Source organism: Aquila chrysaetos, chromosome Z (assembly GCF_900496995.4).
Source record: "Aquila chrysaetos chrysaetos chromosome Z, bAquChr1.4, whole genome shotgun sequence".
NCBI classification, from domain to species: domain Eukaryota; kingdom Metazoa; phylum Chordata; class Aves; order Accipitriformes; family Accipitridae; genus Aquila; species Aquila chrysaetos.
In genome coordinates, this window is record NC_044030.1 from 15,798,123 (window position 1) to 15,824,589 (window position 26,467).

Sequence of the window (26,467 nt, forward strand, 5' to 3'; positions counted from 1 at the left end):
GTTTTTTTTTCCCCCATGAAAATCTGGTGATTTGGGGTCTGAAAATTGTCATAAAGTACCTGACATTTGGTAGAAAATTTAAAGCAATAATGATTGAGCTGATGATTTCTTCAAGTGCTAGGGGAGTTGCCCAGTCCAGTGGTTTTTGTGACCCAAACAGTTTCCTTGTTCCCAGTCCAGTAAACTGTAACATCATGCACTTCACTTACAGGCCCTGGAGATTCCCTACATACACTTACTAAAAGATGCAGCTGCTGCAGTCCCCACTCACAGGTCAGTAGTGAGGCTGAGAGCATTTCCAAGACACATGTGTACAAGCATGCACAACCATACACTGCACAGTCCAACACAGGTAGAGCAGAGCCTTTACCAGCACCTCCCTAAACACCAACAGCACTGACATAAACAAGAATATGGATAGCCCATACACTGACTTAGTCCCTTTCAGCACATACAGACTAGAGTGAGACCCACAGGAAATGGATAAGGGGATTTCATAAGAGTAAGGCAGATGTACCTTAAGAAAAAGCAACATATTGTTGTTGTCATTGAAACATGTGTATGACCCCGCATAACTTTTGAGGAAAGGAAAATTGACTCATTCCTTGCTTTGACATGAAATAAATGAATAAATAGACAGACTTCCTTCTTATTCTTTAGTTTGGGATTTGCTCCTGTCCAACTCATGATATAACTATACCTCCTACTGTATGTCATCTTATTAGTTACACTGCTGCTGTTAAATGTATCTTCTCCATTTAGATTGAACCTTCATGCCACATCAAAAATTGACATTTATTTTCTCTGGAAAGTGTTAGGTTTTAAACCAGTGTTTGAAAGAGTAAAAGAAAAAAGTATTAAACTTTATGCAAAGGGTTTTCTTTTAGAAATACTAAAGCATTAAATACAAGTTTGAAGGTGAAGGAATCTGCTCTTTAACTACTCTTCAAGATTCTAGCACAGTTAAGATTTATTCCAAAAGCTCAGATAATGACCTTGCAACATGCTCCCCTGACCAAGACATACCTCTACCTCTGCTTCCCCCACATTCATATACAGTAGTTTCATGTTTACACATGCTGAAGACCTTCCCCGCCCTGCTGTGACTTCCAGCAATGAAGTTTTTAAGATACAGGATGCTTATCAAACAAGAACTGGGGGAAAACTGATCTAATATTGTAACACTAATGAAAAAAAATCCAGCAATGAACAATGTTTGATTTACATGCAAATATCAAAAAAAAAAAGTTTTCTTCCAGTGCAGCTGCAGAGTGTTACAAAACCAAGAAAATATGCAGTAGGTCCAGCAATGCTGACAGTGTCTGCAGGTCTACAAGAAGTTAGATGACTCCAGAAATCGGAGGTTGTGGAAAGGCTGATGTTTCATGAGGATGCCATTGCTGACACCAGCCAACAGCTCCAAGACACTTACAACGATACAGCACCAAAACATGTAGACCATGACAAAATGCAACTGGTCTTCCAGCTTCTTTAGACAGCCTTCCTGAAAAAACTGCTCCAGATGGCCTAAGTCACCCCTGCAGTGAGAATACTCCTCCTTACAGCAGCTTTCAGGTACATAAGCTTTTTCAGCTGGAAGATGCCAAGAAGCAGCTGTTTCCTTTAGCCAGTCTGTGTAGTTTTGGGCCCCACAACACTGCAGCTTCCTCTGTATCACATCCATAGTGCTGTTGCCAGGAGCCTGGGAGCGTGTCCCATTGTAGTGATAGACAAGGTAACCTATAGAGCTTTTCAGCTCAGAAGCCATCCAAATAGAGTAGATCTGTGCCAGAACTGCCAAAGACATTTCTAGGTAAAGAAGGACCAGCAGCAAGTACATGAGAGCCCCTTGCTTATAGCGGGAACACTTAGCAGAAACAGAGATAGCCAAAACTCCAGTAGGTAGCAGGATAATTGCAGCCGCAACAGCCAGACAGCCAGGCAGAGACAAGAAAAATTCCTGAAATAAATATCCATAGTCCTTGCAAATGAGGATCCACCAAACTCCACCAAAGGCCAGAGCTGCAGCAGTGCCCCAGAAGACGAAACCTAGGAACTTCAGCAGAAATCGAGCAAAGAGCCTGAGCCAGGAGTCCTCAGAGTACCACAAAGAGGATAGCAACATCACCAGCACTACCACACCTCTAACTTTCTTCATTCTGGCCACTCCTAGCAACCCAAACCCTCACTGCCACTATTTAAGAGGCCTCCACCCCACTTATCCAGGTGCAGCAGATGGCATCTCCACCCAAAACAACTTGCAAGGGAGCAGCACTGATGAGACTCACTCAGCACAAAGACTAGGCCCTGCATCAGCTAACCACAAGCTGTTGCTTGTTCAGTGTAGCCTGCAGACACCAGGAGGGTACATGCCAAGCTTGCTGTTGAGAGGTCATTTACTCTGCTGTCATTGAGACATTTGCCTTTGAAGGAGGGGGCAACTGAAAAAAGGCTGGATCCCTTGCTTTACTACATTCATGTGTTGAAGAGCTAAATGGAGAGAAATAGTCGAGGTGGTAGCCAGCAGCTCTAGTTCAGATCACTTAGACTGCCCAAGTGAAAGAGGTAATCCAACTGTCAATCTTACCTCAGTAGCCAAGATGGCAACAAATGCACAAGTCATAGTCATTAACAAAGGAATAGTTTAAGCAGAGCTATATCAGGGATCTCCATAGGTAACACTCACCTAGAATCATTATCCTTCCCAGTACGTTTATCGCTCATTAGATTTTATGAGGGGCATAATGATGTTAATAATATTTTGCCCTTTTTAACTCAGCAAGATTTCTGTGTAGATAGCTTCAGTTACTCAGGACACCTGGATGAGAATTCCCTGCCATTTCACACTTTTACCCCTCAGTTTGCATCACCAGTGATTTGACTGAGTGCTGTAATGACTGAATACAAACAACAGTAAGATCTGTATTAACTTTTCCTTGTGTGTAAAGAAACTGAATTATACACCAGTTAAATGACTCCACAACAACCTCAAATGGAATTAATGCCACTTATCAGCCAGCACAAGAGCATTATTACTCAAATATGTGATACAGAAGAGCAAGACAGGATGGGACACCTGCATAAAACTTGCCACAGGCATCAGGAAGGCAGATCCCAAGGCCATCCTAATGAAGTCCCATAACATCTCTCTTGTTTCTCAAGATGCAGAGCAGGGCTAATACAACAGGCATACATGAGGGAGAATACAAAGAAATGATCCTCATTTTCAGAAACATGAACACTTGCAGACCCTGTAGAAAATCAGAGTGAGTCAGTGCTCAGATCTGTGGAACCCTGGAAAAGTCTCAGCAAAGCCAATGATCCCACATTTGTCAAACATTTTACAAGGAGCTATTGCTGCTATGTATGGTATGCACACACAGCTGCTGGGCTGATTCCCATCAAAATGTCTTTCTATGTGCAGTACAAACATGTCATTAAGGCTAATTATTTTGGAATGAGATAAATTGCTTTTATTATTTTTAATCTTGCCATTAACGGTAATTAACTTGCAGTGATTAACTTGTTAAAACTTAACCCATGTTTCTTTCAAAGCTGTTCTAGGATGTGTGTTTTCCTGCAACTGTTCTCTGAATATCTGTCTGCCCTCTCTCTCATTCAGCTTGCTGCTACGCCCAGTCCTCCAGCTGTGCGGGTTTTGCTGCCATTCACTTATTCTCTTGAATGCCTTTTTCTCTGGTTTCTATGTTCTGCATCAGGGAGAGGGACAAGGAGGGGGGAACAGAAAGGATTTCTCCCTCACATCTATACACACAGGCAAACTACACTGAATTAATGTTTCCACAATGCAGAAGAAACGTACCAGAAAAGTGCGAGGAAATGTATCAGAAACGTGTCAGAAAATACTGTGAGGAGTAATGGCTGCTTATTGCTAGTTTGCAAGCTTTGTGAAAAAAGCACATGAACCTGCCTCTTTTGCTTTCTGCCTTCACACATGCTTATAGAGCTTAATGAGATATTAAGAAATTACTTACAATACTATTTACTTTTAGCTTGTTCTGCAGTCTCTGAAATATATTAGAAAGGCTCAAACTGCCTAGAGGAGAATTTCACTGCACCTCTTGCTCATTTCAGCCAGGGTAACTGCCATCCCCTCCCTGAATACAGAGGAGAGAATTTCAATGGTTATTGAAGCCTAGGGGCTCTTATCTTTCTAAATATTCCCCAAATATAATAACTTTCAACTTACTTAAATCTGACTCTTTGAACCACTGAGAGGGGTTTTTTATTTCTTTCATATGGCTGTGAGAGACAAAGTGGGGAGATGGGGGTGAAGATGCTTTTGTGAGTGGAGGGGTTTGTGCTGCAACAGGCTCTAACCATTCCACTGGTGCCTTCTTGCTGGCTTAGCCCCGCACAGAAAGCTGTGAGCCAGCCCACAGGAGCAGGGAGCCATCTGCACACAGCCTCCTCCTGAAGTCAGGACTTTTGTGGCCGTACAAGTGGACAGGAGAACCCGCATGCATGGCTATCTGTCATGGAAATCAGAAACACCAACACTAAATGTTGACTGGGAGCCAGTTCCCAGGTAAGAGCTCTCATTGCCCAATGCCATCTGGGGGGATGGAGCATACTCAGCACCATGCAAGAGGAAATTGCTGCAGTGGGGATTAATATTGGCAGGGCTGTCTAAAACACCTCACCCACTTTGTGCTAGGTAATGCATATGCACTCAGGAAAAGAGATCCTCTGCTCAAAATGTTTGCTGTCTGGTAAGACAGGCAAGACAAAGAAGGACAAGAAAAACATAGAACTGATCCCTGAAGTACCCAAAAGACCTAACTGGCACCCTCAGTAGCACTGTCTTTGTGCTAAGTAATTTCACCAGCATGTGTGGCCAAAAGATTGAAAGAAGCAATGAGTGGAGATATCCATCAAAAGACTGTGGTGTGACAAAGAGAGTCTAGGTAAGGCAGAATAGGAATGCTCCTCTGTTTTCTTTCCAGTGGTAAACAGCATAACATGATAAATGCTATACCTGCTTTCTCTAGAGTTGTTTCTGCTTATGAACTCATGAGTACTGAAATTCAAATGTGGGTGTAACATCTTAGATAAACTACTTTCAGGAATGTTACTGAAAGTATAATCCTTCAAGTTACTAAAATGCCAAATGTGTATTTTTTGCATACATTGTTCTAGCATGCCATGACTGGCACTGAAGGGCTTTGATGTGCCAGGAAGGTCAAAGAGGTTCATTCCACATGGGTCCAGAAGTGGGACTGGAGACCCATCAAGTCAATGCTGCAGTTGTGCAAACACAACATAGGCAGATGACTAGACTCATTTTAAGTGACATGGGCCATCATACAGATTGATCAGGGAGTGCATCTGAGCTCTTGCTGTAATGGACAACAATTCAAATCAAGATGGCCAGCTAGTCCATTCAGGCTTGTGTGAACAAGAAGGAATGAAAAGATGACCATGGGATCAGGGCACAGTTAAACAGCCCATCCTCTAAGTTTAATACAAACCTCACTTAAAATGGGACAAGATCTCAAAGCCAGACCTGCAACCACTGCATTCATTATCACAGTGGCACAGAAGAGCCCTAAAGCTGCCTCAGAAGCACAGCAGGCATTTACCCTGTAACCCATCCACACATGAATCTACTGTAGCTGGACCTTGTAGGTGAAGTTAAAGCACTCTAGAAGTGGTTTGGCTTGAGAGCTTAGAACATTTTTTAAAGGTCTTGTTAGACTAAAGCACACACATAGCATAGGATATGACTTTAAAACCTTACTAAAACACAGGTTTTTATCAACTTCATCTACCCCAGCTTTTACATTAAGCTTCCCCCGACCCTCCTGACCCCTTCAGCAGGTAGAAACTGGTGTGCGACCCAGCAGGGCTGGCAGATCCAGAAAAACTGGTAAATGGGTATCATTGGTATCACTCCTCCCTTCACTCATTCTGATCCTGTCTGTTGGCCCTGGCAGTATACCTTTCCCAAGCTGAAAGGACTTCATACAAAATTTTTCCAGTTTCCAAGAAAAGCCCTGGCTGCCTGTAAAGTGACAGCAAATAGTAATATTTGGGCGGGGGGGGGGGGGGGGGGGAGAATTTTTATTCTTCTCAATCGGATCATTCAAGCTATGATGGGTAGTCAAAACACCACACAGCAGAAGGACTGGGTACCAAGCGGAAAGCTATTTTTAAAAAAACTGAAAGCTGCTAAGTATATTGGCTCTTTTGGAATGGAAAACATTGTCTTACGAGACATGTCATATTGGAAGAGCACTCTGACAGCCCAAATGCAAAAAGGATGAACAAGCCTGGTTGGACCCAGATCCTACAGTTGCTGCCATGCACAACTGGTTGCTGTAGTAACCAAGGTCAGATGCTGTTGCCTTGGATGAGACTAATACCTCTCATGGAAAGCTTGAAGCAAGCAGCAGAGATATGATTGCCACCTCCTATTCATGGAGAAAGTGTACTCTCCACAGGAACTGATTTACCATTGTGCAGGTGTTTCAACTAAAGCCAGTCAGATGTTTAGCCCTGGCTCTGTTTACCTGACCAAAAGTGGCCTTTTGTGTAATTGAAGAACCACACCAAATCTTTCATTCAGTTTTGGTTTTAATGTTCTAGGTTTTCATTGGTATTGAACATATTGAAAAATAAATGTCAAAAGTTTGGTGTTTTCATGTATTTCCCTCTTTCTTTCCTTTTATGAATTGAACACAAGAAAAAGACCAAAACTTCTGTTGTTGTTAAATTTTATTTTTTGCCTCCTATTTTTATTTGCCAGTCTGGAATTGATCTAAAATATTTTGGGACTGAGTTGAATACAGACTATCAGAGGAAAAAAAAAAAAAAAAAAAAAAAGCACTTCCTGTATTTCCATCACTTTGGAATTTCAGAAGTTGGAGAAGATTTTAGAAGACACAGAATGGCAAAAGAAAAAAGAAATTAAAATGAAAAGGAAACTTCTGTTCTTTTGATAGCCTTCGTTTTATTGCAGTTGGTAATAAAAACAGGTTGGAGGAAAAGGTGCTTTGTAAAAACTTCAAAAAATGAAGAAAGGACAGAACACTGTGAAATTCAAGTCACCTTGACATTTAAAGTATTTTGTGACTTTCTTTTTCATTGTTTTCAACCATCACTAGCTGCAGTATTTTTCATGTGAATGCAGTGTTCTCATTTGTGTTTCAAACCATATGCAAGACTATTGGGCACTTTGTGAAGTTATAGAAAGACTTTTAATATGAAATAGAGGCCCTTTAATCATTAACAAATGAAAATAACTAACAGATTTCTCTTTAGGGAGGAAGTCAGAAGTGTCTGAATACATTACCTGGAAGTTAGTAAACTGTGTAAAGACCTGACCGGAAGCTTACACTTGTCAGAACTTCCCATGAATAAAGTTTCTTTTCTGCTGCATCTCCTCAGAAAAAGGAATCCTTGTAGGATGCTTTTTCCTCAAGAAAAGCCTTTTATGCAAAATTGGGCTGGACCCCTGCTGGGCCAGCATTCTGCACAGCATCACCTGTGAAACCTCAGGCACGCCACAGCAATGCAGTAGGTGATATGCATGAGCTTTCTACTTGTGATCCTTTTGCCCAACAATATAAGTGAATCTAGTTGTACAGCCATAAAGCAGCCATTTGTGAATAAAAATTTTGAAATCTTTGTTTCATATTGAGAATATAAAATCTATATATAGCATCCAGGACAAATCTTTCAAATTAATTTTGTGATAAATCCTAAAATCAGTCAATCTCAGGGTCCTAAATAACTGAGGTGCTTTTGCAAGTGCTGCCTTTGGCTACTTTGTTTCCCAGAGGATGTAGGCCTTTTAATGGTCTTCGAGCTCCATAAACTTCAGCCTTAAGTCATCAGGATTTATTACAATATGGAAACCTGCATCCCACTGTTGATCTTACAATGTAAATCAATGTCAGTTTGCTCTTGAGGCCACTGCAGCAGAGATGTATTTGTTCCGAGTGTTATGGTTTCCTGTAACTAGCTACTCAAAACTAAGCTGAAGGGGAGATATCCAGCATGATCGCAAGCAAAAAATTCTTCATTAAAGGTTCACTTGAGCACCGATTTAGGAGGTAAAAAAAAAAAAGACATTGTAGCAGTAATGATGTGATGAGTGAAATATTTGGTCTGACCAGAGACATCTTCAGACCTGTAGTGCGAGCTCACCTGAAAGAATGAGGTTTGTACAGCTCGTGCTTCATGAACTCATCTGCAAAGATGACGGCTGGCAGGGTGTAGGTTCTTCTGGTGAATAACTGATTCCTTTTTCAGCTCATTGACTGGGAAAAAAAATCAATGAAAACATTCATTTTGGGTTAATCTGACAAATGATTAAAAGTTCAGCTTTTCCACCAGGAAAGATATTAGCAAAGAATGTTGTCAGCCTACAAGGCAGCTGAAAATTTAGCCAAGTGGAAGTAAAAGGAGTATTTGACAGAGTCCTTTTCTCTTTTTACTGGCATAGTACTAAGTATATGTATATCAAATGTAATGTTCATCTCATACGAGGTTTTATAGCAACTATAGTAGAAAATATATTTTTATTATCTTTCTTAAGTCATGATAGGAGCATATAAAATATCAACTTTGTCAGAATTAGTCTTACAGCACATTTCAAAAAAGTGGAACCAATTTTAATAGGATTTTTATGCATTTCCATTCAGATGAAATGCAGCTTTTTAGAGAAAAAAGGGGAAAAAAAAGAGTAAAAAAAAGATATTTGCAATTTATTTCTGTACTCTATTTCTATCTACAGTCTCTTCATCAAACAATTGCTTTCAAGAGGTATTTTGCTTTTAAATATAGATACGGTCACTGACATGGAAAGAGTCTATTAGGTTTAAACTCATAGAAGCATCTAAATGTAAAACAAAAGCAAACAAATGAAAATGTATCGTAACATGGAATGTAACAACACATTTAAGGGAGAAAACGTGAATGCATTCCACTACCAGGAAAGGTGTCTCTGCTAGCTTCCAGACTCAATGACAAGTAACACAACCTGGCTTTGCCTTGGTAGGAGTCGCTTTCTTTTATTTCAGTTTAGTGTACTCACCAAAACTCAATTTTCAAGCCCAGCTGCTGGGCATCAGAGGCCTTTTCAGAAGCCGCAGTGAGGTTCCCATAATGTTGAAGTCTAGCTAGGACTACCAAAAATATCCCAGCACTCCAGAAGCATTTTACTTTCTCCCACAGCACCTTGACATGTGTGGTTATTGTAACCTAAGTAAGTAAGTGCCTTGTTCAGCACCTTCCAGCAGAACTGGGCTCTGTGATATGCACAGCATGAGAAAGCCCAAGAGGCACTGTTAGAAGTAGATGAGCTGGGAGATGCTGCTTTCTTGCCCACAGCACAATTTGGGGCACCTTTTGCTCAGTACAGATTATGGTCCTGACCGACTGCAGGCTCCAGCATGAGGATCTATGCCAATATATAGAGGAACATGAGCATTCCCATTTTCAGCAGTCAGATAAAAATTGGAGACTCAGTGTGGAGCTGAGGGATCAACAGGGAGAAAAGGATTTGGAGGAAAACCAAAGCGAGTAGGTTTACACAAATTCCATCAAATTTTGCTACCACTGAAACTGACAGGGATGAAGAGCATAGTTGCTGAATCAGGATAAACCCTACCAAAAATACTCAAAAAAAAAAAAAAAAGCATTATCCAACATTTTCTTCTTTAATCTACTTCCAAAATTTGTTTGATGGCTGTCTGTAGCAAAAGAATAATTTCTGTTTTCCTCATTAACACTGTGAGAACAACCACTCAGGACTGAACAGAAAATAGCTCCATAATCTCAGAGGTAATTTTGGTCTTGCTTTTGCAGAGAACAAAATGCCAGATTATTCAGGGCTACCATGAGCTTTCATCACAAATAAAGCAATTAGGTTTTACCTAAACTCTCATTCCCCGCCACCACCCACTCACTGAACTCAGTGTGATGCAGTGCCCATGTGAATCAGACAAGGAGGGGGACCCATATTTCATGCCGATAGTGGGGTAACCTTGCAACTGCCTGTACACACTTCTCCCCCAATATACATTCACAGATGGGGCATTGGAGAAATCTTGGAGTGGCACAGGCATAAGAAGCAATAGAAGCAGAAATCCATTACTTTGGGGAATTGAATAGCCATTTTAGATAGTTGGTCAGGCAAAATAGATAGTTAGGCAAAAAAATCTTTCCCATGTATTCCCATTGTGTGAATTTCAGCATTAATGTGAAATTTGAGGCAGAGAACCTTCCCCAGGTGTCTGCTCTGGTCTGAAATCCCGAATGCGTGGGTCAGGGCATTCAAAATGATGTGGCCACTGCAATTTTACATTGCTGGAAGCCAGGTGGGCCTCGCCACACACAAATGCAAACAGTCAAGAAGTTGCTCCCCATTTAACAGCAGTCCACAGAGGCGTGGAGAGAGGCAGGACATCTGGAGCAAGACAAATGCCCCAACCATGCCATCAGGGCTACACCGACAGTGGAGGTGACCAGGGCAGCTTCAGTTTCTTCACGTGTCATGCTGACATATTTCTCCAGCACTATGTTCACTTTAGAAACAAATTTATGTTTACAGGCCTGTCACCGAATGGAATACAGAAGAAAGCTATTGCAGACACCTGATAAAAGCTCCAGTTTCCAGAAAAAATGGGATTCAAAGGGAGTGGAGCTGACTGACAAGCAGCTTCTGCAGCCAAGGAATTTCTGCAACGTGGAGGAGGGAAGGGGCGACAGCTTAGACCGCAGACCTTCCTGGATTTACTTTGGCACAGACTGCACTCTCAGCATCTTCCCTTTCCCTGTGCACAGACAAAGGTTGTGCAAAATGCCAGGAGGAAAACAGGACATACTGTGAGGGAAATGGGAACTGAAGTCCTTTGTGTCCATTGCAGCCCTAATAGGAACAAAGCTCCTCCCATTCAAATATTCAAGGCTTTCTCTGCTCTGGCTGTTTGCATGGGTTTTGCCAAGTGGCAGCCCCATTCATTTTAACATAAAAATGTAGCATTGCTCAACTTGTCTGTATCAATAAATGCTACTTTGACAAATGCTTTTGAAAAGACTTAAAAATACTGAAAAATCACGCTAGAATGATGACAGCCCATCGCCCTGACTGGCACAGTAACAAACGCTGCTGAAAGCCACAGTGTTTCCTTACATTTATAAACCCTGGAATAAATGTAAATCCTACTAAACACACACACTGTCTATGTTTGCATTGGTTCCCTTCAGCTAATTAACTTGCTGTATTTGTAATAAATACTTACACAATTTCCCAGGCAGCAGTGCATTCTGTTTAATTAAAAATATTTTCAATATTGTACAAGTCATCTTCCACAACCGTAGCAATTGTGGGTTTAGAGTCATTGTGTTTCAATATTCTTCTTTAATGAAGTAACGCTGAAATGTTTGCTAGTGGCTAGTAGTTAAACTGTTTATAAAAATATACTGTTCTTACAAACAAGTAGATCCCAGATATTGTAATCCATGCCTTTGTTTCACGGTGCTCCTCCGGACAAATTTGCAGGTAGCAGTAAAGAGTAGAACTCAATTGAACAAAACATTCAGCTGCCATAGTGATGAAAGCAGCAGGAACAGAAGGCAATAAAATGAGCTTTGATAAATGAAAAAACCTGCACCCAGAGAGAAACACGAACAAGCACCTCACAACACGGAGATAAACAAGCAGCCAAAACCAGCGCATTAAAGCAGACTTACTCTTTTTTTCAGTCGTGTCCTCATACTGACAAGTGCTTCGGGGAAAGCAGATTGCAGAAAAACATGAAGGTGAAAAGTCAAAGTAAACTGGAATCCTACCAGATATTTCAGATTCAGCAGAGAAGGGTCCATGTTAAGATCCCTAGCCCTATAGAAGAACTTCTGTTTGAAAAATAAGATTTGAAAACCATCACTTAATAAACATAATGAATATAAAGAATTTTCCTATCCTAGCAAGTAAATATTTTCGTGAGTTTAAACTATGACTAGAAATCAAAATCTGGAATTGTCAGATTTCAGAAAAAAATCAAAATGTTTTATCATATCTTTTTTTCGCCAGAATTTTTTAAACATTTCAGGGAAACTCCAGAGATATCTAAAAAGTTTATTTTGAACTTATTTTACTGACAGACTTTCATTTAGGAATGGCCTTTGATTTCAAGGATATTTTTAAAGTGCTTTATGTATCATGATATAATTCAGAATAACATGTTTAAAGGACCTGAACACTTTTCTGCAACAGTGTCTCCATGGAGAATTTCAAGGTATCTTGATTAATTTTTTTTTTACTGAACCAAAATGAAATCAGATTTTCCAAAAATCAGAACAGAGAGTACACTGTTACTGAAAAAAAGACAGTAAAATCTCCATAATTTTAAGGGGAAAATTGAGATTTCTATGCAAGTTTCCCTCTTCTGACACAGATCACATCCTGCCTCAACTTCTGCAAAACTTCCTACATGCTTTAAGAATGGAATGCTGGTTCCAGCACTTGACTGAATTGCCCTTATTTTTAAGGGAAGTGCATCTGAAAGTTTTGAATGCTCTCTGATCTCTCTGTAGACAGAAACATGTATATTAAACAGATGTGTACAAACAAATTCATAAACATTCCTTGCAAACTATGTGCATGAAAGAACTAGCTGTTACCCACATTAATGAGTTAGAATTTACTTTTCATGCCCAATAATCCTGCAGTGCGAACCAGTATTAAAGGAGGTCTCTTCCCAGTGGTCTTCTATGCAAGAAAGAGAAAATCCTAAATCTCATTTATCAATGCAGTTGACTGCATAACTCCACCATAAAGCCTGAAGGAAAGGGGAAGGAGCTTTCCAGAGCCTTGCTATATAATACAAAAGAGCTGGTTCTGATCTTGGTTATAAATAAAAAGTGAAGTAACAAGAAACACCATTTAATTGCTGGAGTTGGATAAAATCCTATGAGATCAAAACAAGACCTGCCTTGCACATGTTTATTTAAATCACCTCACATCAGGTAAATTTAAAATCTGTAATTTTAATATATATGTATTGCCATTTTAGATATTAACCTACTAAATGACCCACACTGACAGAGCTGGAAAATGCATGAAAGAGGCTAAAAGCCTGAACATTAATTTATCAGCAGGGATGTAAGAAATGAATATTCATGTAGTGGATAATATTTTTGTGACTAGATTAACAGGTGTAGATAGGTCCTGCTTTTGTATTTAATTTTCACTCTTTCTCAAATGAAAGAATAAACTCATATCTATGCAGACTACTTAGACTGGATTTTACTTGAATTTGAATAGCTGCAAATATTGACATCTTTAGTAAGATTTGCTTTGTAATATGGGTGGTTGTAAATTAAAGGAACCATTAACTTGAAATTTAACCATTTTAAAAATACATAAATTAAAAATAATTCTGGCCAGTACATTAGCTTAGATTGCATGGTCTTTGGCTAGGAATCATCTTTTGGGGTTTTTTTTCTATTTTCTTTTCCATTATCTGTAGATCACCAAGCATACACTAAAACCAGTATAATATCAGTATTACCAATAAAAATAACAATATGGAATCAAGTAACAATAGGCAATCCAGAGTATCCAGCCTTAGCAGTCTTCCTAAATTTGTGGTCACCTTCTCTAGAATTTTTTGAAATTATTTTTGGATGACAGAAAAAGGAAAAGATGCATATAAAGGAAACAGGAAATGATACCACACAGTCTACTCCAAGCACAGTGTTATCAAAGTGAGAGAAAAAGAAAAAGAAAGGAAGTTTTGTTGTTCTCTGACCTTTTAAATATTTACTAAATACATCAGGACCTGTCACATAATAAATCAAATACTTTTAAACAGAGAGTGACTGGTATTAAGTTAAAGATATTTTTTTAAACATGTACCTAATTCTTTCGATAACTAATCCCAGGAAAGTACTGGCACAAGGCGATCTGTTGATCAAGCAGAATGTGTAAATGAGAGTCAAATATGTCACTCCTTGTAATGTCTTGCAGGGTAATATGAAATGGGAAAGTGGATTGGAGCTCCGTAACCCAAATAAGAGAATGGATGCTGAAGAAATGCAAGTACATATTAAGGGAAGATTATCTGCAAAACTTGAGTGTAAGCACAAAACTTCAGGAATGACAAACTACAAGCAAGACCCCTTGGTGTCATTTGAGCTGCTCTGAGATTTTCATAAACACTAATGGTAAGAACTAGGTCACTCTGTTGATGATGTCATGTAGATGAAGGCAGGCAAACAAAAAAAGGCTGGTCTCTTACCATCTTTGGCAATATTCCCCTTCCAAACTTTATTTGTATGCCTTTTAACTGTATATTTTCATGCCAGGTATTTCTTCTCCAGTTGCATGGCACAGTGCTCAATGGGGTTTTCTCTCACTTGACTTCTCAGGTCAACATCAGAGTCCTGGACATCAGGTATGTGTCTGCACAAATGCTCTGATTCCCCTTCAAAGGAAGCGTAAATACAGGAGTAACAGTGGCTCTGCTGTCCTCACCAGTAAGCTTAGTTTGGATAACAAATGTAATGGCTACAAAGAGCATCAGCAAAGGCACAATCCCTTGGGATTTTGGTCCTGCTGAGACACAAGTGAACAAATATTGCTATGTAACTAAATACAAATAACCAGAGTTTTTTTCAAGGAGCTTACATCCTTTACATGCCAGGCCTCACACCAAGAGGGTTGTGATTGTGTGCAGGATTTAGGCTGAGTCACATCCTCTTTGTCCAGAGGTAGCTTTTTGTAAACCCATAGACATTTGTCTGGGAAATGGCTGCACAAGTAATAAAAGAAACCCATAGTTGTTGAATATTTGTAGCTAAAGCCAGTCATAAGAACAGGCCACTTTCAGAAGAGATTTTATCCCAAATTACACTTGGCCATCACTTGCAAGAGTATGTGGTAGTTTCATATTTTATGAACTAGATTTTCTTTAAATTATGCCATGGTATTTTTTCCTGATTTGATTTATGTCTTTCTGGATATCGCAACATCTAATGGCCTTTTTTTTAGAAAAGCCACTCATATGTCTAAGATGAAAGACAGCTACCTACATCTTCACATCTGTTAGTTTCATAGCCCGCACCAATGGAGAGCCAGAGATCCTTGTTCTCATGCTCTTTTGTATGTTTCCTATATAGTTTTTTGGGACCCTCAATTCATTCTCACTAGGAACTCTGCATTGCCTTCACCAGCCACATCTGGCTTTTGAAGGCAGAAGGGAGAAGTGTTATTTTCTGTGGAGTATGTCCTTCGCTCTTCTAACTGTGTCATGAGCAGGAGCTTTGCAGGCATTATCATTAGCCATAACTGCTGTAGGAAAGCATTGGTACCCTGCAAGCAAGAGGCAAATTTTACTTCAAGAGTCTAACACTAAATCTCTCTGAATTACCACCACCACATTTACCCTGTCCACAGATCCCACAGACTCCCTCCAGTTCCCTCTGGGAGAATTGGGCCAGTCACACACCTCCCACCACACTCCTTCATGAGGAGGAACAGCCAATATTCTTCTGTCATACAGATTGCCTCTCCAAATTAAATCCAAGATGAAGGACTTAAAAAACAGAAAATCTCAGGAAAAGTGGCATTAGGGTTTGAGCAAGCTATAAATTCAGGTCACTTTGAGTAATGAAAGCATTTTAAAGACGATGCTCAACTACCTATAAATCTGAGATTATTTTTACCTTTCAGGTTAGGGACTTTAATGAAAAGCAAATTGAGAAAGCACAAGGATAAAATATAATGAAAAATCAGGTATATCACTGAGACCAGCAGGGACATTTCAGAGATGCAAACAGAAATCACAGTGCTAAAATAGGGAATGGTTTAACTCTTCTCTTCTGCATGACTGTGCTCAGTTACTGCTTCTAAGTCATCCACCTTTTCCTCAAGCCATTTGAGCAACAATACTTTGTCTTCGCTGCCTCTTACCAGCCTCCTGCACACTTGACAGGCTGGTCAAATTAGGGCACTGGAGCACAGCTCTAGGAGCAATAACCTGAGCTCTGTGCCCCCCTCAGACCACCCGCCTGTCTGGGTGCTGCCCCAGTACAGGAAAAAATGAAACCACCAGTGCTTCCAACCCCAGACCTGGCAAGCTTAGCCTTATTTAATTATGTAAGTGAAGTTAAATTTCCCACTAGAGAGGGAAGAGATATCTCCAACTTTATCTTGTGAAGGGAGAAACTTGAGACTGACCCAGTCAGTGTATCTGAGATCATTCCCAACTTCACATCTCCAGCTTTCACCCACAACCACCCCTCAGTCCTGCAGGCTGTGCATGGGAACATCCCCAGAAATATTCTGAAGAATAATTAGCTAGGCACTGTACCAAAACCCCTCTAATGACAATGTACTGACCAGTGTCAATACCTTATCTCTCTGAGTTCAGAACACACAAAATATCAGGAACCACATACCAAAACTGATTAACTTACAGAATTTGTCTGTGGTCTGAAGACATACAGTATTAGAGAACAGCTGAGCTGTGCTGTTATTCTCAGATTTATAATGAATATATATAAATTAATGGCAATTTCACATAACATAAAACAGAATAATGCTTTGTATGATGTAACTGCCATGTAACTAGGCTGTACTAGCCATTAAGTCCGATCAGACATGACTTTGTTTTCTTCCTATTGTTCAGTCCTCACAGGTAACCTGAGATACAGCATGCAAATATTAATTAATGGACATATATTTGCCCAGGAGCTGCAGTAGGGACCTCTGAAGCTGCAGCATTTACAAGTGGACCTGGAAAAATATTTCAACCACAGCACAATAAATTGACCAACTTTATTTACAACACTTTTTACTCATTCATTGCCTCCTCAAAAAGCTATTAAAGAATGGATCTTTAATGCAAACGAGGCCACAAATTCTTAATGTGAGCTAAGCAGGGAGCAGTGCATGCAGCTCAGAGAGTGAATCTGCAGCCAAGAGGCAGTCGGTTGTCATTACTGGAGGAGTTTGGCAATGAAAAACAGAGTTTAAATCCATTTCCCTACTTCTATCAGACTGGTGTCTGACAGTGTGTCACACTAGAATATCTCATAACACCAGAGGCACATGCTGGTGCATTTTGTGTACAACCAATGCAGAATGAATTGTTACTATCAAGTGCTTCATGCATTTCTGTTCAAAATACTGTCATAATTTCGGTCAAGGACAGTATCATTTTGAGTCTTACAAAGAATTTAATAGTCTCCTCAAAATTTGATCTGCTGCTTCCAAAATTAAACTGTGGTCACTAGACCTCAGCAAACTGGATAAATGCTATGTAGAAATGTCAAAAATTTCCTATTTAAGCAATATTTGTTAGACTTTCAGATTCAACTGTGATGTATCAAAGTGGTTTTGCACCTTTGCAAGTCTTCTGGAGATTTTTGCTTAAATCATGACGTGTGTCTCAGATTCCTTGGGGAAAACATTAAAATTGAATAGTTTTCAACATGATTGTGACCTGCACTTTATCTAGGCATTGCTACGTCTGCTTATATGCTATGTGACAGATGAACCACAGAACGAAGTTCTCTGATTTCATCTGTCTACAATGCTCAATGGAAACACAGCTTCTTTCACTCACAAAATGACAAAAGAGGTACAAACACAGACCTTAAGCAGATTTTGCTTAGTCATAATTTAATCTGATTGATACTTAGAGTACATTGATTTGTGAGTATCTTTTACTTCTGTCAAGCCGTGATATTTTCTCCCTTTAACTGTCTGAATTTTTTCAATTGAAAGCTTTGGTGAAACATTATATTTTGTACCAAAAGACACCCCAGATTTTCTCTCTGAAGCAAACCTGATGGTGGTCTGCTCACTACACTGTTCACTGATGTCAGTATCAAATGATGAATAAAGCCTGTACCACAAATGGTGGAGCGCTTCACATTCATTTGCCTTATGCTGGGAGCATCTGCCTGAATTCGCATTTTCAAATTAATGTGTTATTGTTTGTACATCATTTGTTATTGATGTCACCTTGCAAAACAGAATAGTGATTCACAGGCAGGACAAAAGCAGATGTACTGTATTTCATATTTAACTCTACTTACATACACTAAAATGTACTTATATAATATTAATGCAGTATTAATATAAAAATATGCTATCACTCCTTTCCAGAAATTGTGTATAGGTTTTCGAAAACTTCTTTTGGAGGAAAAATAATATTCTTCTGTGAAGTGTGTTTTTTTCTCCCATTTTGTTTTCTAGTTTTATTTTCTTAAGATCCTTTTACCCTTTCACGAAAGGGGATTCAGTGTGTGAATTTACTGTGCAGATTAACCATATAAATTGTACAATGAAATTTTACACTAAACCAAGAAATAATTCCTCACAATTGAAGCAAGTAGTGGGCCGGAGGTGTATTCCACAAATCAAGGTTCAGTTCACATTAACAACGTAGAATGGTGCCTTAGAAATATAATACATGATACTTGCACAGTATGTTAAAAAGACAGCCTCAAGCACCCTCTTAAAGTTGCTGGCCTGACAGCCGAGTTGACGCTTAGGATTTTCTTGGCAGCTAATCAAAGCGGGTGAAGAAGTGAAACAGGTAAAGGACCGGACTCCATGGAAAGAGCAGAAAGGAGACCAAGAGATTGGAGAGGAATCACTTGTTATTAACCCAGGTAGGTTACAGTCTCATTCCTCACTCTAATCACACTGCCATTCTGCTTTACTAAATAAAGAGGAAGAATTAGGATGATTATACTCCAGTAATTCCTTGACAAAGCAATTCTACTCCTGAAATGAAAAAGCAATGAGGAAAATTGAGAAAACCAAAGTCCTTTTTCGTTTGTTTGTTTGTTTGTGTTTGTTTCTCTATTTTTCATTCTTGCAAAGTTCAGTAAAAGCATAGAGCAGGAATTCATGGGTTGCAAAACCTGAAGTGAGCACTGATGTTAAGTAATCTCACCCCAGACTTTGCAGCGGGAGATACATCTTTGCAAAGAAAGGGGACAGCAAATGTAGAGACCTCCCAGCCTTGCTTGCCTCGGTGATATTGGTACCAAACTGCACAGCTTCAAGGATCTAATCTAATCTGTCCCCACTGTACAATACACAGAGCAGAAACACCTGAAGGGGCCATCCACAAGTAAAAGACTTGTGACAGTCCAGCTTTTAAAAACAAGGTCTCTAGTTTTTAAAAACAAAGTCTCACATGCTCAGTATTGCATACAATGGGAGTGGGAGCACCTTAATTGTTGTTTTAATCCTATGTACCCGGAGTCGATCCCTCCAAAAAGTATTCCTGGAGGTCTACATTGAAGTTATAGACCAAACTTGCATACACCCAGGGTAGGGGTCCTCCCACAGGCCACCCTTGGTGAGCACCTCAGGGGACCCACACAACTTGGGAGCAGTTTGTGACACCCACAGTCTGTGCAGGGAGGGGGTATGCTTGCATCTGTATGTGCGTGCAACTGTGCGTGCATACGTGTAGGGGTGGGGGTGGGATTAGACCTCCTTGGGTTTTGCTATAGAAGGGCCTTTACAAGTTTGTAGGTGTTTCCTAATGTTTTATAAGTGTTTATTATTGTAGTTTGTTGCATTTCTGATATTGCTTCTGAATGTATAGTTCACTGAGTTGCTGGTTAATTATGTCCCATTAATATGTCAATAAATCACTGCAATCCTGAGTTAGTGTTTTGAACTGAGCATTTCTTTCCCTGTGATACTCCAGTGTCATTATGTTCTTTTATCACACGGGAAGGTCTCATTATTTGCCAGTATGGACACAGACAATTTCTGATATCTGTGCCTTTGCCATCTTCCGTGTATAAAAAATAACTAAAATAAAAACCAAAAGTCTTTATACGCTCATTTACAAATAACGTTTCTGGATGTTATTCATGCAAATAAACCCCCAGTCATTAGCAGAGGGATGTTAATCTGAACAGATCAAAGACCAGCTCATTGCAAATCTGCTCTCACTAGTTCTCAAGCCAGCTTGTGTATTGATAGATGAGAGGTCTAGGGTTTGAGGTTTTTTTCCCCGACTAATATTGTTGAATATTCATTACAGAAAAATGAGCAAAAAAAAATGCTGTATCATTCTTATGGATTTTTATGGATTAGTTTTTCAGGAAAAGAAAGTCCTCCTCCTCCAAATCAGGCAAGGATAGCAGTGCTGTAATTCTCTTCCCTGGATTTCTTCACAGAGACAACACCCTTTTCACGGTGGTTTGTGTGTTGATAAGGTTCCCGCATGCGAGATAGACAAGTTTATCCCTAGAGTGGCAAGTACTTAAGCAAGATACTTCAACCCTGTTGTCTGTTATTGCAACTCTGTTATTAAAAAGAAGGGTCTTTTCAGTGGCCTCCTGTGCTTAAATTGTTATGGTTTTGGAACCTGTGATCACTTCTTGCTACATGTGCATATAGTATTTAACACAGTAGAGACCCTAAAGATTGCCTATTACCTAAAAATTGGTTTTAAACAATTCACTCCAGTAATTCTCTGTTTCTCAGGTGAAAAACACGATCACAGACAAAGCCACTGTTCCAAGGCTCCTCTGTTGGTCACACATCAACAAACAAAGCTTGCTGTGTTTCACAGGCATGACTGATCTCTCTGACCTAGCTTGAACAAAAGCATTTCTGATAAGGCACAGTGTCACATGAACTCACAGAAAAGAAAAACAGCTGCTCCCATGTGATTTCAGTACACATCATTACAGTTTCTCTTTTCATCAATGTTTAGGAGCTTATATTCATTCTGGAACTACCATTTTTGAGCTCCAGTTCCAGACATTCACTAGTGCCTTATATCTAGCAAACTTCTTTCTTTACCGCTAGTTCCAGTTCTTCCGCTGCTGGGGCTTGCACAGTTGGTCTCAACTTGCACCTCTCTAGACATGTATAAAATCTCACAAAAGCCCATGAAGGAAAGACTTAAAAAGAGTGAAAGAAAAAGTGAAAGGAGTTTCAGAAAGCCAAGAAGGAGATGCAAGTGAGGTCATAAAGACAGGATTGTCACCTGAATCCGGAGCCCATGGGCAGTGGGACAATTTCAACTGGTACATCAGCCTGTGATTTACTGTATGGCAAAGCAGCAGTTGGACCAGAAGTAACATTTAAACAAGTAAACCTGAAAGTAATACAGAAACACATAAAGAAGAGCTATGAAAATTTGGTGGACTTTCTCCAAGTCTGTTTTGTTTCAGCATTTGCCCACAGTAAGAAAATCCTTCTTCGAAGTTCCTGCAAGGTAGGTAGTGTCTTTGAGGAAGATGTTAAAACCTGCTAATTGTCAAGACCATCCCTCTGACTGCTGATTTCTAAACCTACTGGTGTTTCATCAAATAGGCAGAGTGAGTAGCAGAAAAAGCAGAGGGATAGCTGTGTTACAATCCTTCCTGATTTTGTTTTCAACCAGCAGCTTTTGGAAGTTGCCACGTGGTGTATGCCATATCCACTTTCTATGAAAAAAATTATTATATTCTTCTGAGCACTTGTAAAGCTCACCATCATAAAGGAAATAAAATCAACTTATCCAAAGCCTTTTGACTAGTTTCTGACCTCCTCTTCATCACTTTTACACCAGCCTGGCTTTCACTGGGCCCTCACTGGCTTCAGTGGGATCACAGTAGAGAAACCAGGAAGGAAATGCAGCAACAGAGGGGGGGGCATTTCTGCTTTGAGACCAATGGCATCTGAAGCAGATATGATTAGCTTGTAGAAAATGTGAACTATTCTGATGTCATCTCTGGAGATTAGGATAATAAAAGGCAAAGGAAATGTCTTTCTCTAATTATTTAGTGATAATCTGTGATGGGTTGTTGCAGTTGAACTCAATAGCCTCCTGCCATGAAAACTGCCGATCACAGCTGCAGCTGATACTGAAAAGCTCAGTTCATTTATGGACTCATTCACTCCCCCAGCTCAAGAGTCTGGGTTATGATGCACAGACTTTCTCAAGAGAAATAACTAGTCTAAGGGGGAAGTTGCATTATTACCTCCAATTCTTTGGGGTTTTTGCAATTTGAATTCCCGTATTTAGCTAAATGAAATTTCTTCTATGAATCAGCCTCAGTCAAAACCTGCTTGTCAAGGCAACTTTCCTCACAGAATCCCAACATTAAAAACTTTTTAAAAAATCAGCTAATCAACAGGAAATGCTGATATATATTAACTTTATAATATTTTGCATGGAGATAATTATAAAATATTGCATTTATACTAACTCAGTTAAAACCTAAATTAGGAAATCTTACTCTGACAGATGTAAACAAGACAGTAAGAGAAGAAAAATATATATAGATTGATCTGTAGCAAGCAGAAAGGCCTGGATGACTGATTTTATTTGGAGAACTTACACAGACAACACTAGCAAAAGGGTTCCACATCAAAAAATTTTATATCAGGGTTCTTCACCATTGTAACACTAACAGTGTAATTAAGTCCCACTTCTGTCCAAGGTTTCCCTCATATATAAACACTCAGCAAATCTGAAGTATAGGATGCTTCTGGACCATAACAGATTTGCTTTGCAGGTGCATTTCAGCTGAAGTGCACCCATTCAGTAAGTCTAACTCTTCCAAGAAGTACCAGACGTACCATGTGTGAAGGAGATGGCTGATCTAAGCACACGCTGTAGAGACATGTTAAGCTTCCAGACGGACAGTCACACAGTGAGAGGCAAGGCAAAGAAGTACTACACAGGGGTTTCTGTGGGGTTTTGGACCACCAGAAATCTCACCCAGACATGTGGTAGCACTAATTACATAATGGCTGCTAATATTTTCTAACTTTGAAGCCAGTGTCAGTTGCCAGAACTTCTGGTTCTTGTCCCTAGGAAACACAGTTTTTTCCATAAAGCTCTTTCAGTTTCATTGTGGTTCAGCACTGGTTTCACTGCACGTTTTATTGTACAGGGGGACAAGAAAGCTGTAGGACTATAGGCTCCCACCGCACACCAACCAGTCCTTGATGGTAAAAGTGGCTATGATTGCCTTCAGATGAACACTCACAACACAAATAAAAAAGTCACACACTTTTCTTCTGATTCAATGAACCACTGTTTATTTCAAACCTGACTGAACAACTTGAACAAGCTGGAGGAAAGAGCTATCTCAGTCCTGCAAGTCTTCTCTCTCTCATCAAACCTGGGCATGAGGGCATGCTCCAGAAGGAAGGAGACAAGCCTGAATCTTGTCCAGTAGTGAAGAAAATTTACCCAGCTCTTGCTTAGCCCAGATGAGAAGCCCAGGGAAGAAACCCATGTCTGATGCTGCCATCACCACACCACATGGCTTGAAGGATGGTTGCTGATCTTGTCTTTTGAGCAGAGCACCAAGGGTCAAGCCCAGCTGCACTTTCAGAGCCTACTGGCTGGTGCTTTCATTGTGCAGCACAACACTCTAATCCCCAGATATGCTCTCTTTTAAATGCCAGAGATTTGCAGCGGTTTGTTTCACATCCGCTGGGGATGTTTCTTTTACTGAGTGGCAAAGGTAGTTTTCAGCACTGCCTTCCCCTGGGGTAGCCGTTCAAGTTCCCACTCCTGTCTCTTTCTTTGTTCATATGTATCATCCAAAAAGGCAGCTTCCTCCAATGGTTCCCAATGTAACACTTCATTTATTCCTGCAGATAGAGTACCTACTTTTAATTTTTGCATAATGATCAGCTTATTCAGGAGCTTCATCTTTACTTCATATTTGCTACTGATCTGTTTAGGTCTGCCATTGTTCCTTTGAATTCCTGCTGAATTTTACATTTAAATTCCTTCACTTGTTCTCATAATATGTCCTTTTCCTTTCTAGTTGCCACCTTTTTCAGTGTCATGCTGCTTCTCTGAAATTTCTTTCTGGGCTTCTAAGTGACTTTGCTTTTCTCATAACTAGACCAGTTTTAAGGTCCTTCCTTAATCCATTATTTTCTGATTTCAGCCACTGATTTTTCTCATGTTCAGCACAATCAGCACAAAATATTTTAGCAGCCTCCCACAATAATCCCAATAATAAGGGACATCCATCCTTAGGTTTCACTTCATAACGCCTACAACAATCTGAGAACATCTATGAACTGGAGGAACACTTTTCTTCCACAGGGAAGTGCCTAAAACCGAATTTGTTTCCTACAGCATAACCACTTACCTTTTTAACATTCCCATTTTCTTTCTTCCCTTTATCCAGCCTGTTTCACTTTGTTCTACTCTTAAACATTGTGCGTAATAATATTCACAACCAATTACATAAATTACAGAGTCTTTTTGCAAGTCTGACAGGACTTCCAAAATTCCAAAAGATTCCTTCACAGAAGGGAAAAAAAAAAAAAAACCTAGTCTGTTTTATACCCCCCTGCCCTCTGGTCTCCAGTAGAATTTTATAAAAATTAAAATATTGTCGTACCTTATAGGGAGACATGAGCCAGGGCCAAGAGTTAAAGAACACTCTTCTATTTGGTCTATCAGTGCATAAAAAACAAACACAAATTCACCCTTTCCTATTTCCTTCTGCTAAGTGTTTCTCCATTCACACCTCCATTCATTCTTTCTAAGGTTTTTAAAACAAAAACCAAACCCACCTTTTCTAACAAGTTGCCTACATATGCAATCACCCACATAGAGATAGGTAACCATTCTCATGTAAATCATTCACAGCTACCAAGCCTTTGCAATAACTGGGAGGCCAGCCTTGCAGCAGACCACCAGGGCCACTGAGGCACCACCACCTCCCTGGTCCTGGGTGCCCTCTGCCATGCTCCCCAGTGGCCTTCCCTACTGAGGCAGTGTGCTTTCCTGCACCCTCCCCCCCACCTCCTGGCTCCCCGACCTGTATTTCCTGTAATCCTGCTCAAGTGATCACTGGTGGTGTTCCGGTTGTGATGGCTGCATCTGGTTCAAAGTGGATTTGGGGGAGACAGATAACAACACAATAGCCAAAGGCTAATTTGAACAATGCGCCCACCTAACCACAGTCCTGGTCAATGTCCAACTCAAGCCAAATCTGGAAGAAGCTAACACCTGTAGTCGGCATGTAAATATGACTATGAGTTAATTCTCTTACTCAATAGTGGACAGCCCAGGGCCCATTGAGTTCTCCCGCCGGCAGCGGGCTGCATGCCAGGATCTCCCCCTCAAGGTTACTCCTTGAGGTTGAGAGAGTCCTTGCCACAACAGATTCTTGGTAAGTCATTAACAGCATGTTAAACTTTGAAGTCTTAGCTAAGTGATATAAAGGATTGATTGTGCATATATAATCATTTAGACATAAATCTTTGACCAAATGTGGGACAAGGAGTGGATCCAGCTGCACTTAGACTCCTCTCCAAGAAGGAGTTTAGAACACAAGGCTGTCCATTTTGAACCCCCTGACTCAACGGGAGGGTCTCCCTGACAGTTTTGTCTGACGCTGTCCTCTATGCAGCAAATATCAAGTGAACCTTGCCATCAAATTTTGTTGCATTTACTATCAAGCTTTGTTAAATCACTGTTTTATGTCAATAAACATATTGCTACTTCTCTCTTACAAGTGAAGTGCGTCACTCCATCCGCAACACCTACTCAACTCTTACATTGTTCCAGCCCTCCAAACCCACACTTAACACTTTTCCCTCTGCAGCCTTTTCTCCTGGGAATTATTTCCATACATTCTTATAATGATTGGGGTTTGGGGAGGGTGGTTGTTTTCTTTAATCTTTATCAGTCAAGCTGGTTAGAGGAACACTTGTGTGGGTATCCCAATAGAGACACCATCTGGGGTTTTGGCACTGACAAGACTTCAGCTCACCAAGACATTCCCAGAAACAATAATTTAAGTTCTGGAGGAATTTAACATAAAGATCTTAGGACTTCAGGAAGCAGAAGAATAAGGTACTGATGTCCTAAATTTTGAGCTACAGCCTGTCAGCGTCTCATTGAGTTGTGAAATGTGTCCCACCCTTTTTGCATAACTGACCCTTAAGCTTCATGAACTCAAGGTGCTGAATTCTTTCATGCTCCCCTGACATCAACATCAGGGGTAGGAATTTGATTGTCTGAAATTCAACAGAAGTTTGCAAGAAAGCTTGTTTTCCACTTCATTAACACTGTTTTAGAAAGGCAGGTCAAGGCAAGAAGGAAGAAAATGCAGACTCTTTTTCTTTGGGGGTATTGCAAATTATCTCTTATTCCAATTTCTGCTACAGAGACCATCAGTGTGCTATGGAGATGGTACTGTGCACCACCTTGTGTAGACAAGTCATAGGACATATAGAAGACAATCTCCCAGAAAAATCCAGCTCTGCAACTGTTCGGTAATACTAGTATCACCTGATTGAAGGCTTTTATTTTTTGTTTGGTTTTGAATGAAATGTTTTGCAGGTTGTTACCTGGGCACATTTTGGTGAGGTTACTGCAAGTTTAGAAGATTTTTCAATGAAAAATTGTGAGTTTTTCTTTCTAGAAGCCCAAACCACCATTATAGAAGCTCTGCCACCATTGCTAAGATTTGTATCCAT

General features: G+C 40.1%; 1 protein-coding gene across 1 annotated transcript; it reads right to left on the reverse strand.

Annotated features, from left to right (window-relative positions):
- Positions 1-1,330: 1,330 nt before the first annotated feature.
- LOC115336694 lies at positions 1,331-26,467 on the reverse strand. The gene is made up of 5 exons (XM_030004096.1): positions 26,339-26,467; positions 24,124-24,278; positions 21,006-21,116; positions 20,819-20,919; positions 1,331-2,169 (listed from the first exon to the last, which is right to left on the reverse strand). The coding sequence occupies exons 1-5, from the start codon at positions 26,465-26,467 to the stop codon at positions 1,331-1,333; spliced, it is 1,335 nt and encodes a 444-aa protein (XP_029859956.1).

Excerpts from the sequence above, each read along its gene's own strand:
- LOC115336694 (XM_030004096.1), bottom strand. The coding sequence starts at position 26,467 with ATGGATACAAATCTTAGCAATGGTGGCAGAGCTTCTATAATGGTGGTT. Across the intron at positions 24,279-26,338 it reads CCTCACCAAAATGTGCCCAG|GAATCTTTTGGAATTTTGGA; the intron begins GTAACAACCTGC and ends CCTTCTGTGAAG. Across the intron at positions 2,170-20,818 it reads CGGAAGAACTGGAACTAGCG|GAGTGGCCAGAATGAAGAAA; the intron begins GTAAAGAAAGAA and ends TTGGGTTGCTAG.